A 10,746-nucleotide genomic window follows, 5' to 3' on the forward strand; every position below is an offset into this window, starting at 1 on the left:
GTGGCAGATAAATAACCAGGTGTGGCTATGTATGCTTCGTGCAAGATTAGTGCCCTAAATAAGTTCCGAGGATGGAGGATTTGGTTTGGGCACAGGGCAAGTAAGGAGGAGCCTCTTGTGGGAAGTGCTCTAAACCAGATTTTCTGGTCTGCCACAATGCTGTGTGACCTTGGGAGGGGCATTCCCCTTCCCTGGGCTCCTGTGTTCTCATCTGTAAAGTGTGGATTTAGACAAGGGACTGTTCTCTCAGGTCCACACTAGCTCCGTCTGTCTGTCTGGTTCTGTGTAGGGACAGCTGGAGGTGTAGCCTCCTCTCTCACCTCCCTTTTATCTATGTCCCTGGGTCAGGGACCATTTAAAAGGTTGGTCAAGTTTTGTGGTGCAGTAGTGCACGCCTGTAATCCCAGTGACTCAGGAGGCAGAAAGATCACAAGTTGGAGGCCAGCTTGGGAAAGTTAGTGAGGCCCTGTCTCAAAATAAAAAAAAAGGGCTGGGACGGCAGATCAGAGGTAAAGCTCCTGGGTTCAATCCCCCAAGTCCTCAGTACTTCCAACAACGACAACACAAACAAGAGGCTGATTAATTCTTGAATTCTGAAAGGCAGCACTAGGCACTAGGATCAATCCTAGGAAGAGGCCTCAGGGACACCGTTGCCCCCTAACCCAGGAACAGTAGGAAATTTGGGAAATTGTGGCAGAAGACTAAACAGGAACCCTGTCCTTTCAGCATTCCATTCTCCAAAAGCTAGGAAGAAAAAGAAAGCTTGGCTGGGCTGGCTGTAGTTGAACTAGGAAAGAAAAGAGAGGTTCCTGAAAGGTTGGGGTTCCAGCAGGCTTCGAGAGAGGTTTTTATCCTTTCCTGAATTCAAACCCAGAAGGTCCGGGAGTTCCACCCTCTGTAGAGAAGGACTCCATGTCCAGTCGGGAGAAACACCGGGCAGGAGTGGAGGTCATCTCAAGAGGCCTACGGAGCAGCCATCCCTCTGAGATGATGCAACTGTTAGCAAATGTTACCAGCCTCTGGCTCAGGAGCTGGAGGCTAGGACCCTGGAGTCCCCCTTTCTCTCTCCCCCAACTCTCAGCTGAGGAGGGGTTACAGAACCTCGGGAGAAGGAGCAAAACCTGAGATAAGAAAGGCAACTGAGGAAGTGGAATTCCCAGCTGGGCGGAAGGAGGAAGGGGAGGGATAGCTGGAGAGGGAACCCAGCCTGGGGGGAGAAAGGCCAGGAGGGCGTGGCCAGGAGGGGAGTAGGCCCAGCACTGGTGGTGACAGATGGATGGACACAAAGAGGAGAGCTTCGGGGAAGACAGATGGATGGGGGAGGGAAGAGAAGAGGCTGGGGGCGGGGGCGGTGCAGTGGTTGGAGGCCCTAATGAGATTGGAGCTGAGGAGAGGTGAGTGGAGAGGAAGAAGAAAGGCGAGGCCGACTTAGGAGACAAAGGCAGTAAGGTCCAGGGGGCCAGGGGCGAGAGGGCTCTGGGCTGGGCCCTGAGAAGGGGGGCTTCCAAGGGGCTGGCAGCAGAGAGGGTGACAGATTGTGTAGTTAGCCAGAGTGGAGACCCGCTGTCACCTTCTAGAGGCACGGATAGGTAGAGACAGAGGAGGACAGACCGACAGAGACCATGTGGAAATGGACAAGGAAACTCTGAAGATGAAGATTGCTCCACAAACGCAACAGCTCCTGCCCAGGCTCCTCCTCCTGCCTGCTTTGCTCCTGTGACCCCCAAACACCACCAGCCTCTTACCAAATAACACCCTGCCATGGGCCACTCCTGGGGTAGGGTCAGGCAGTATGGCACAGCAAGGGTTAACACCGTCTGCTCTCCCTGCCAGCCGCTTGCCTGGTTGGGTCCCTAGGGCTCCCCACATATGTCACCCCCTCTCCTGCCAAACCCACTGCTTCTCAGCTCCTCCAGGCCCTCCCCCACCCTCAAGGATGGGCCCAGGCCCCTGTGTCTTCCCTACCCACCAACTCCCTCCCCCAACAATCTACCTACAGGCTGTCAGGGGACAGAAAGAGATTTGTGAATCACCATCTGAAAAAGTGAATGTCTATAAAATGCAAAATAACTACAATAAAACACAAAGACATAACTCTCCTCCCCATCCCCAAGCCCTGCTCCTCCTGCCCTCCTTAGAGCAAAGGCCCCCACAAAACTCCAAGGGTTCTCCTTGCCCCTTGGGGCGTGGGGCTGACCTCAGCTCTCTCCAGCTTTTTTGCATCATGATGCCTTAGATACATGTGCATATGAAACTTCTTGCTGCCTTTAAATCACCATGCGAATGTAAGGGGTTGGGCACTTTACAGTTGACCCAGCACTTTTCCACTCGTTATACCTGGATGTCACACAGTTCGATGGAAAAGGTAACATTATCCCCATTTCGCAGATGGCAAAATAAGGCTCAAGGTTAAGTGACTTATCCAAGGTCACCAGGACTTGGACCCCAGGTTCAGTTCCTTTCCACCATTCCATGTTTTAGCTTCTCTTTATTACACATGAATGTTCTTTTTAGCTACTACCCTAAGGAGCCAAGACTGAATCCCTGAGTGAAGCCTGGGGCTGGGGGCCCCAAAATCATGGATCCTAGTTTGACAGATGCAGAGGAGGAGGAAGTGGTCCCCAGAGCATGTTCTCACTTGCACTAGAGATAGCTCCAGCCGGGTGCTATAAACATGGAGTTTGTGGGACTGAAGTATCTGAGCTAAACATCCTACAATGGGGGAGGCTGGCACTGGGGGTTGGCTCCTTCTTTCCTTTCCATCCATCCTTTGACTCTATTTCTTTATTCATTTGGTACCAGGGATTGAACCCAGGAGCAATTAACCACTGAGCCACATCCCCAGCTCCCCTTTCCACTCTAAGAGTCTCTCCCAGTTCTGATTCTGTTTTCCTCAACATCTTACATGTAAGGCTCTGAGGCCCTCATTTCAGCAAAAATCCCTCGCTTACATCCTATTTCTCTGCCTTCCAAACTTGTCTCCTATACTTTTCCTGTTTCCTCTCAATTGTCTGCTCTCTGCTTCCCCCATGTCTATGTCTCCTTTCTGTCTTGAGGTTTCCCTCAGACTGTCTCCCAGGATCAGCATCTCTCCATTGTTGAAGAGCAACGTTTTCTCCATGTTTGCATTCACCTGGGTCTCCTGAACGCCTCCAATTTTCAGATCTCTCCCCACCTCTCTCTCTCTCTACCATACCTTGCATCTCTGAGTCTTCTACGAAGCCTTGGAGACCTTGCAATTCTGCCCCACCCTCCCATTTTTTATCTTTGTCTCCCCTGTGTCTGTCTCTCCCCAACTGTGTAACCCCATTTCTCTGTCTCCCCCCTTTCTCTGTCTCCCCAGTTATCTGTCTCTCCCCTTTCTCTGCCTCCCCCATTTCTCTGTCTCCCCCATGTCTGTTACCAATAACTCTCTGGTTTCTCATCTTTTTTCTCTCTCTCTCCCTGTGTCTCCCTCTTCATTTCCCTCTGCACCCCCCCCCCCCCCCCCCGCTTTATTTATTTCTCCTCTCCCCTCTGGCTCTCTCTCCCGTGTTGTTTGGTCTCCCAATTCCTTGGATGGGTTGGAGGGCAGGAGGGTGGGGGAGGTAGAACTGTTGTTGCTGGGGGCTCATTAGGTGGAGATTGGTTTTTAATCAGCACCATGGCAATGATGATGCAAGAATTGAGATGCCACCTGATCCCCTGCCCCCCCCCACCCAAGCCTTCTTTCCCCTCTAGCTCAGCCCATCTGCTGGAGCCTGGGCACCTGTCGAGGCCTGCCCAGGTGGGAGTTGGCACCTCCCAGACCTGGGGGTAGGGAGAGCAGGGGGAGTTGGGGAGGAATTATGGAACTCTCCTTAGGGAATGCCTCAACTGGAGAAAGCCCAGAAAAGATTGATCAGTCACAGAGAAGTGGCAAACTCCTAGTCTGAAGGCTGGCTGTGCTCCTGCTAAAGTCTAGGCCCACAGCAAACACTGTCAGCCTTAATCTCCATGGAGACCCAAGAAGCAGAAAAAAGCCATTGAGGTTCAGGAGGTTGTTACTTGTCCAAGGTCACACAGCTGTCTCTGGAGTCCTCTCCATCCATGGTTTTTAGTCACAAAGGTTCAATGAAGACTTTCAACAGCTGGGTAGGGAAAGAGACTTGGATACTGAAACCCAGCCCCTGTCTCAGTGCTTCCCTTCACTGGGTGCCCCTCCCCACTCCTATCACCTTGCAATACACACACACACACACACACACACACAATGGAGGCTACTGAGCTATTCATGTGAATTTAATCAGTGCTCATTTGCACATAGTTTTGTATCACTTTTCTTGTTGCTGATTTCCTGCCTCATACACTCCAAACTCTGCCCTCCTCTCCCAGCGTCCTCTCCAATCCTGGCTCTTCCTCTCTTGGCACTCCTCCCTCCTCACCTTTATCCCCTACCTCTCTCCTCCTAAGAGTCCCTAATTTCCAGTGAGTGCAGTTGGGCTGACCAGCTTCAAATAATTACTTATGGGGTCTGTGTCCAGACTCTGACCCCACTCATGGCCCAGTGATGGAGTAGGTAGGAAGATGGGGGCTGGATAAGAGGGGACAGGGTGAGTAATTCTCAGGGTGATAAGGGTGAGGGCCTGCACAGTAGCCAGAAGCAGTCTGGCGAGGGGTGGATACCAACTTTATGAAAATGAGCACATAGTTAGAGCCAGGACTCCCGGGTCCTTTTGTCCCATTTTAGTGATGTCCACTTGCTCTCTTTTCAGTTTCCTGTTAGTACCTTGGAGATCCTTTTTCTTAGGAAAAAAGAGATATGGGGAAGGGGCCCTCAAAGTCATGCTGGGACTCCGAATGGAACTATAGCACTTAAATCTAGCTTGCTAGGGCCCTCTGCCCCACTGCCTCTGGCATGGGAGGCTGAGGGGTTCATCTGTGGTCCTGCCCTGGCTCTGGCCCCAGCCCCACCCCTTCCCCAGCTCTCCATTTCTTGCTTATGAAATATGCATGGAGAACAGATGTCCCTGCTCCCCCACTCCCCGCCCCCCCCCCCAGGGCCAGCCTCCGCCCCCAGATCCCGGGGGGTTCCCAGATCCCTCTGCCAATGGCTGCCTGGCCTGGCTAGTTAATATTGATGAGGGGGGGCATGGATAAGCCAATGGAGAGCTGGGGGTGTGTATGTGTATCTCCATATATATACATAGGGCTGGGCCACCTCAGGTGTGTGTCTGTGTCTGTGAGTGTGGGTGGACCCAGAACCTGCCCAAGCCCACTCCCTCCACCTGAGCCCTGTATCGTCACCATGTGTGCCCCTTTCATCTGTTGTGGAGCCTGTACAGCCACGCCAAGCTCCCTCCGAGAGCTCTAGAAAGCTGGTCACTAACTTTGCAGACGGATGAACCCCGAGCAGCCAGAGGAGACTGGGGCTCTCAACGCTGCCCCTCTGTCCTGCCGGCTTGGATCCCTTGGGTCCTCTTAGGTAAAAAGGGAAACAGGATGCTGGGAAGGGGTGGGTGTGTTCTTCCAATTCTCTGGCTTAAGCCCCTTCCCAGAGCCTCCTTCCGGTTCGTGTCTCTCCATCTCTGCCTCTTCCCCCACTTCTTTTTGACTCTTTGTGCCTGTCTATCCTCAATCGAATTGCGGTTGACAGAAGTACGGTGGAAAGTCCTATCCTGGATGTCTGGGATTGCAGCATCTCTGATCCTTGGATCCTGGAACTTTGAGACCAGATGTGGATTTGGGGGTGAGAACTTAATAGGGAAATAGAAGCTGCTGCCCAGACTGGAGCTGAGGACAGTGGCGACAGATGGAGACAGGCCGAGGCCAAATGAGGAGCACAGAGAGGGCATGTGATAGTGATCAGGATGGAAGGGACAAGGGGACCAGCAAAGGCAGAATCTGGTTATGATAGATGTACTGGGAATGCTACAACAATCTTCTAGTTCCAACCCAAGTATGGCAGTGAGGAGCTGGGGCACTCATCATGCACTCCGTGATTCTCCTTCACTATCCTCCATGAGTGCCATCTCTCTCCTTCCTTCGGATCCTAGAATATGGAGCATGCTCTTACTTTCAGCATGAACCTTCATCTGTTTTGTGTCATGGTTGTGTGTGTGTGCTTGTCTTCCCCGCAATCAGATGTGGACAACCTTGCATCCCCTAGAGCTTATTAACTGTCTACTTGACTTGAGCCTGTCTTCTGTGGTGTGGGGCATCCTGGCCCCTGGGAGAGTGTCTGTCAGGCAAGAAAGCCAGGGTTGAGAAGAAGGGGAGATGGTGACTGTAAAGGAGCCTCAGTACTTGTTTCTTACTTAAGTCAGGCTGAGCTCACTGTTTCTACCAACACTCCTCCCAACCAAAGCCCCTTCCCCTGCCACGTTCCTGCTGTCATCCACTGATCTCCTCTGGACCTGAGACAAGCAAATCTCAGCCAAGCTTCACAAGGGTAGCCCCAAGAAAATGTCTACGCCTTCCTCTTCAGGCCATGCCTGAACTACCTTGGAATATGGGAGAGTGATTATGTTCCCTTTCCCCAAACTTCCTTGCGGAGTCTCCAAAAGGGCCAGGGAATGGCAAGGGCTGAATGTGCTGAGGACAGAGATGGAAGAAAGGTGGTCCTGGGCAGGGGGATCGTCATGAGAAGAGATATCTTCCCCTGGTTCGAATGGTGGTAGGATCCAATGTCCACGGTGGTCAAGTCAAGGAGGTTTTGGGGACTGGAGGGACTAAGCTAGGGCAGCTGTGCTAAGCTCCATTTGTCCTAGCCTACCATACAATGGACAATCCATGTGTTTTAACCCCCACCCCAAGAAGCAAGGGGTGGGAGGAAAAAGATTACAAGGCGAAGATTTTCAATCACACCCCCTCCCCTGCCACAATTGGGAAAGGTCTAGAGCCATAGCCAACCTCTCTTGGAGCTATAGCTCCAGTCTTGCTCAGTTTTTACCTTTTATTTATTATTATGGTAAAAAAGTAACAAAAATTGCCACCTAAACCATTTTTAAGTGTACAGTTAATTTGGGCATGGTGGCACATGCCTGTAATCATAGCTACTCAGGATAGTGAGGCAGGAGGTCCGAAAGTTCAAGGCCAGCCTCGGCCACTTAGTGAGACCCTAAATAAAATAAAATAAATAAAAAGAGATAGGGGTGTTGCTTAGTAGCAGTGGGTTCAGATCCCAATACTGAATGAAAGAAAAGTATTCAGCTCAGTAGCATTAAGTATATTCAACGTATAGTGAAATAATCTCCAGAACTTTTTCATCTTGCAAATACGAAGCTCTGGACTCACTAGGCCACTCCTTCCTCCACACGCCAGCCGCCACTCTACTTTCTGTTTTTATGAATTAGACCACTTTAGATAACTTTATGTAAGTGGACTTACAGTAATTTGTCCACTTTCAACTGACTGACTTAATAGGTCTTCAAGGTTCATCTGTTATAGCATATGACAGGAATTACTTCCTTTCTAAGAATAATAGGCATATATATATATCCCCAGAAATGGAAGTGACGAATTATACAGTGGTTTCATTTTTCACTTTTTGAGGAACATTCATTCTGTTTGCCATAGCAGTTGTGTCATTTTACAGTCTCACCAACAGGGCAGGAAGCTTCCCATTTTTCCCATTCTTGCCAAGACCAATTTTGTTTTAGAGTTGTTTCCTGGGTTTCTTTTCTTTTTTTCTTTTTCTTTTTTTGTAGGGCCTCCTGCATATTAGGCAAGTGCACTGTGACTGAGCCACATCCCCAGTCCTTTTTATTCTATTTATATAGTAGCCATCCCTAGTGGGTGTGAGTTGATGTCTCATGGTGGTTTTGATTTGCATTTCTAGTAATTAAAGATGTTCGGTATCTTTTCACATGCATGGTTATTTATATATCATCTTTGGAGAAATTGTCTAGTTATTTTTTTTGCCTATTTTTTTGGTAAAAAATCTTTTTTAATTGTAGATGGACCCAATATCTGTATTTTATTTATTTATTTTTATGTGGTGCTGAGGACTGAACCCGGTGCCTCACACAGGCAAGGCAAGCGCTCTACCACTGAGCTACAATCCCAGCCCTCTTTGCCCATTTTTTTAATGAGGTTATTTGATAGTTTTGTTGTTGAGATGCAGGACATATGTTCTGGATTTAACTCTTGGTCACCGGTATGATGTGCTAATATTTTCTCTCATTCCACAGATTACACTCTGTTGACTGTGTACTTTAATGTACCAGGTTAAGTTTGATGTAATCCCATTTATCTTTTTGTGCTCTGATTGTCTAGGCTTTTGGTATCCTATCCGAGAAATCATTGTCAAGTCCAATGTCATGAAACTTTACTCTTACATTTTCGTCTAGCAGTTCTGCAGTTTTAGGTCTTAAATCTTCTTGCTCACTTTTAGCCCTCCTTAGGTTTGCTTTCCGTCATTTTGACTTTTCTCTTCCAGTTCCATATTGGATCCTCTTTCCTTCTTCCTATTTTCCTTCTCTGCCACTTTCCACCGTGTCCACGCGTCTGTCTCTCTCTGGCCCTGCCGGGTTCTGCGGTTCTTCCCTCACAGGACAGTTCCTTCTCGCCCCTCGGCCATCTCCACCCCCACTTCCCTGACTCTGACCTTTCTGTTTCAGGCTCCATTCTGGAACCCTGACCATGGAACCCTGAAGTGGCTCTGATTTCCAGAGCTCAGTGGCAGACCCCAACACCCCAGGCCCTTCCTGCCCCTCCCACCGCCAGCTTTCAAGCTCTAAGAGGGAGGGGTGGGGAGGGGATCACCATCTCACGGGACCGGGGGCTACCATCATGATGCTCAACTCAGACACCATGGAGTTGGACCTGCCTCCCACTCACTCTGAGGCCGAGTCCGGCTTCAGCGACTGTGGGGGTGGGGCAGGCCCCGAGAGTGCTGGGCCGGGCTGTCCGGGCGGGGGCCAGGCCCGGGGGTCAGAGCCGGGAGAGCCTGGCCGGAAAGACCTGCAGCACCTCAGCCGCGAAGAGCGCAGGCGTCGGCGCAGGGCCACAGCCAAGTACCGCACGGCGCATGCCACGCGGGAGCGCATCCGCGTGGAGGCCTTCAACTTGGCCTTTGCTGAGCTGCGGAAGCTGCTGCCCACGCTGCCTCCGGACAAGAAGCTCTCCAAGATTGAGATCCTGCGCCTCGCCATCTGCTACATCTCCTACCTGAACCACGTGCTGGACGTCTGAACTCAGCCTGCCTCCAGCCCCGGACTCTCCCCTCCTGCTGGGGCCTCTCTAGAGTCCCTTCTACTGCTCATTGCTTAGAGTGGCCTTCTCCTCCCCATCCCAAAGGCACCAGGCCCAGACAGTGCCCACCGCTGGTCCTGAAGGCCACTTTCTTTTACTGACCTGGGCACCCTGATGGCTTTTCTCATGGGTCCCTTCAGGGAGTTGCTGTTGCTGTTAGGGTCAGAATCTGGTCAGAATCATTCGCTAGAGTGATCAGAACAGGGCCCTGTTGGATTTCCTAAACCCAGCCGTCTCTGGGTGCTGCTTTTTCTACCCCTATGACCAGATTTTCAGGCTCCAGACCCGGACTCTCTTCCATCTCTTCTAGCCCATGGTGTGGATGTCGCATCAGCACTGGAAGGGTGTACGGCTGGGGCTGGAGTCAGGAAGGGGCTTCTTCAGTTTGCTTGGGGGAGAGGAGGGCTCTTGGGAGATAGGAGGTGAGTGAAATAACACATGAAAGGGGAAATCTCAGTAGCCAGGAATAATAGAAAACTTTTTTGCTTTTCTTTTGTCCATCTCATTCCTGAGGCTCAGCACATACAGACCTCAGCTCAGTAGTGAGTGCCTTGCCCTCGCTGAGTTATTTGGCTGTCTCCCTGACCCCTACTATTCCAATTTTCTCCCTATGTGCCACTGAAGGAAAAAAAAAAAAAAAAGGAAAAACCTCAATCCTGGGATGGGGGTGACATCTCCAAATAGCATGAGGTACCTATAGAAGGCCCAGGCCATGGGTGGGTGGGGAAGCCCTGACAGCCATTCTCCTTCATCCCCAGCCCACCCTGAGGATGGACAGAACCCATGCTGTCTCCTCATTTAGATGCTAGGGGATGCCCTATTATTGCCCTCCAGGGCTGCTCCTGGTCTTAGGGCCTATTTACTACATTTTTTTTTCCTGTTTCTTTAAGCTGCCATTGCAAAAGAAGAGACACCCCCACCCCACCTCACGGCTCCCCCACCCCATGGTGCTGAGCCCCACTCACTCATCACAGCCCCGGGCCAGCAGAAGGAAGGACCTTAGAACCCGTCTAGAAGAAATGAACTTATTGCATTTCTATGATCTCTCCACCCTCATACCAAACTCCTAGCTCTACAAGGATATTTATTTATGTATTTATTTATTTATCTATTTATTTATTTATTTATAAATATTACTATTTATTGCCGAGTTGTGCACTTTGGGGTAGATGGAGGGGGGCTCCCAGCTGTAATAGCTGGGTCTCTCTGGCTCCCTTCCTGGTCACTCCTCTCCTTTTCTTGCCCCTTCTCCAACTCCAGGTGTGTGTGGGAACCCTGCCCCCTTACTCACCACACCCATATCCCTTCCTCAGATCACCTGTCCTGAACTCCTGGTCCTCTGGGGCAGTGCCCCTCCCCAACTGCTGGGTTCCTGGATGTCCTTTGTCAACACCCTCTATCCCCTGACGATCCCACCCAGTCCCAGCCACATCTTTCCTCTCTCCAGCCTTCCCCATGACCCACTCTTCTTCTTAATACCACCAAGAGCAGGCCCCCAGGGTCTGTGTCGTGCGTCCTGTGTCCGATTCCTTC

At 50.8% G+C, this 10,746-nt stretch overlaps 1 protein-coding gene across 1 annotated transcript; it reads left to right on the top strand.

Moving 5' to 3' along the window:
• Positions 1–8,751: 8,751 nt before the first annotated feature.
• Positions 8,752–9,176, top strand: NHLH1 (nescient helix-loop-helix 1; the record flags this gene model as incomplete). Its single annotated transcript, XM_081309025.1, has 1 exon — positions 8,752–9,176. One exon carries the CDS (start codon positions 8,752–8,754, stop codon positions 9,151–9,153), a length of 402 nt encoding a protein of 133 aa, XP_081165151.1. The 3' UTR covers positions 9,154–9,176.
• Positions 9,177–10,746: the final 1,570 nt, after the last annotated feature.

The sequence above is a fragment of the Spermophilus citellus genome (assembly GCF_964194105.1).
Source record: "Spermophilus citellus genome assembly, chromosome: 9".
Taxonomy (NCBI): Eukaryota; Metazoa; Chordata; class Mammalia; order Rodentia; family Sciuridae; genus Spermophilus; species Spermophilus citellus.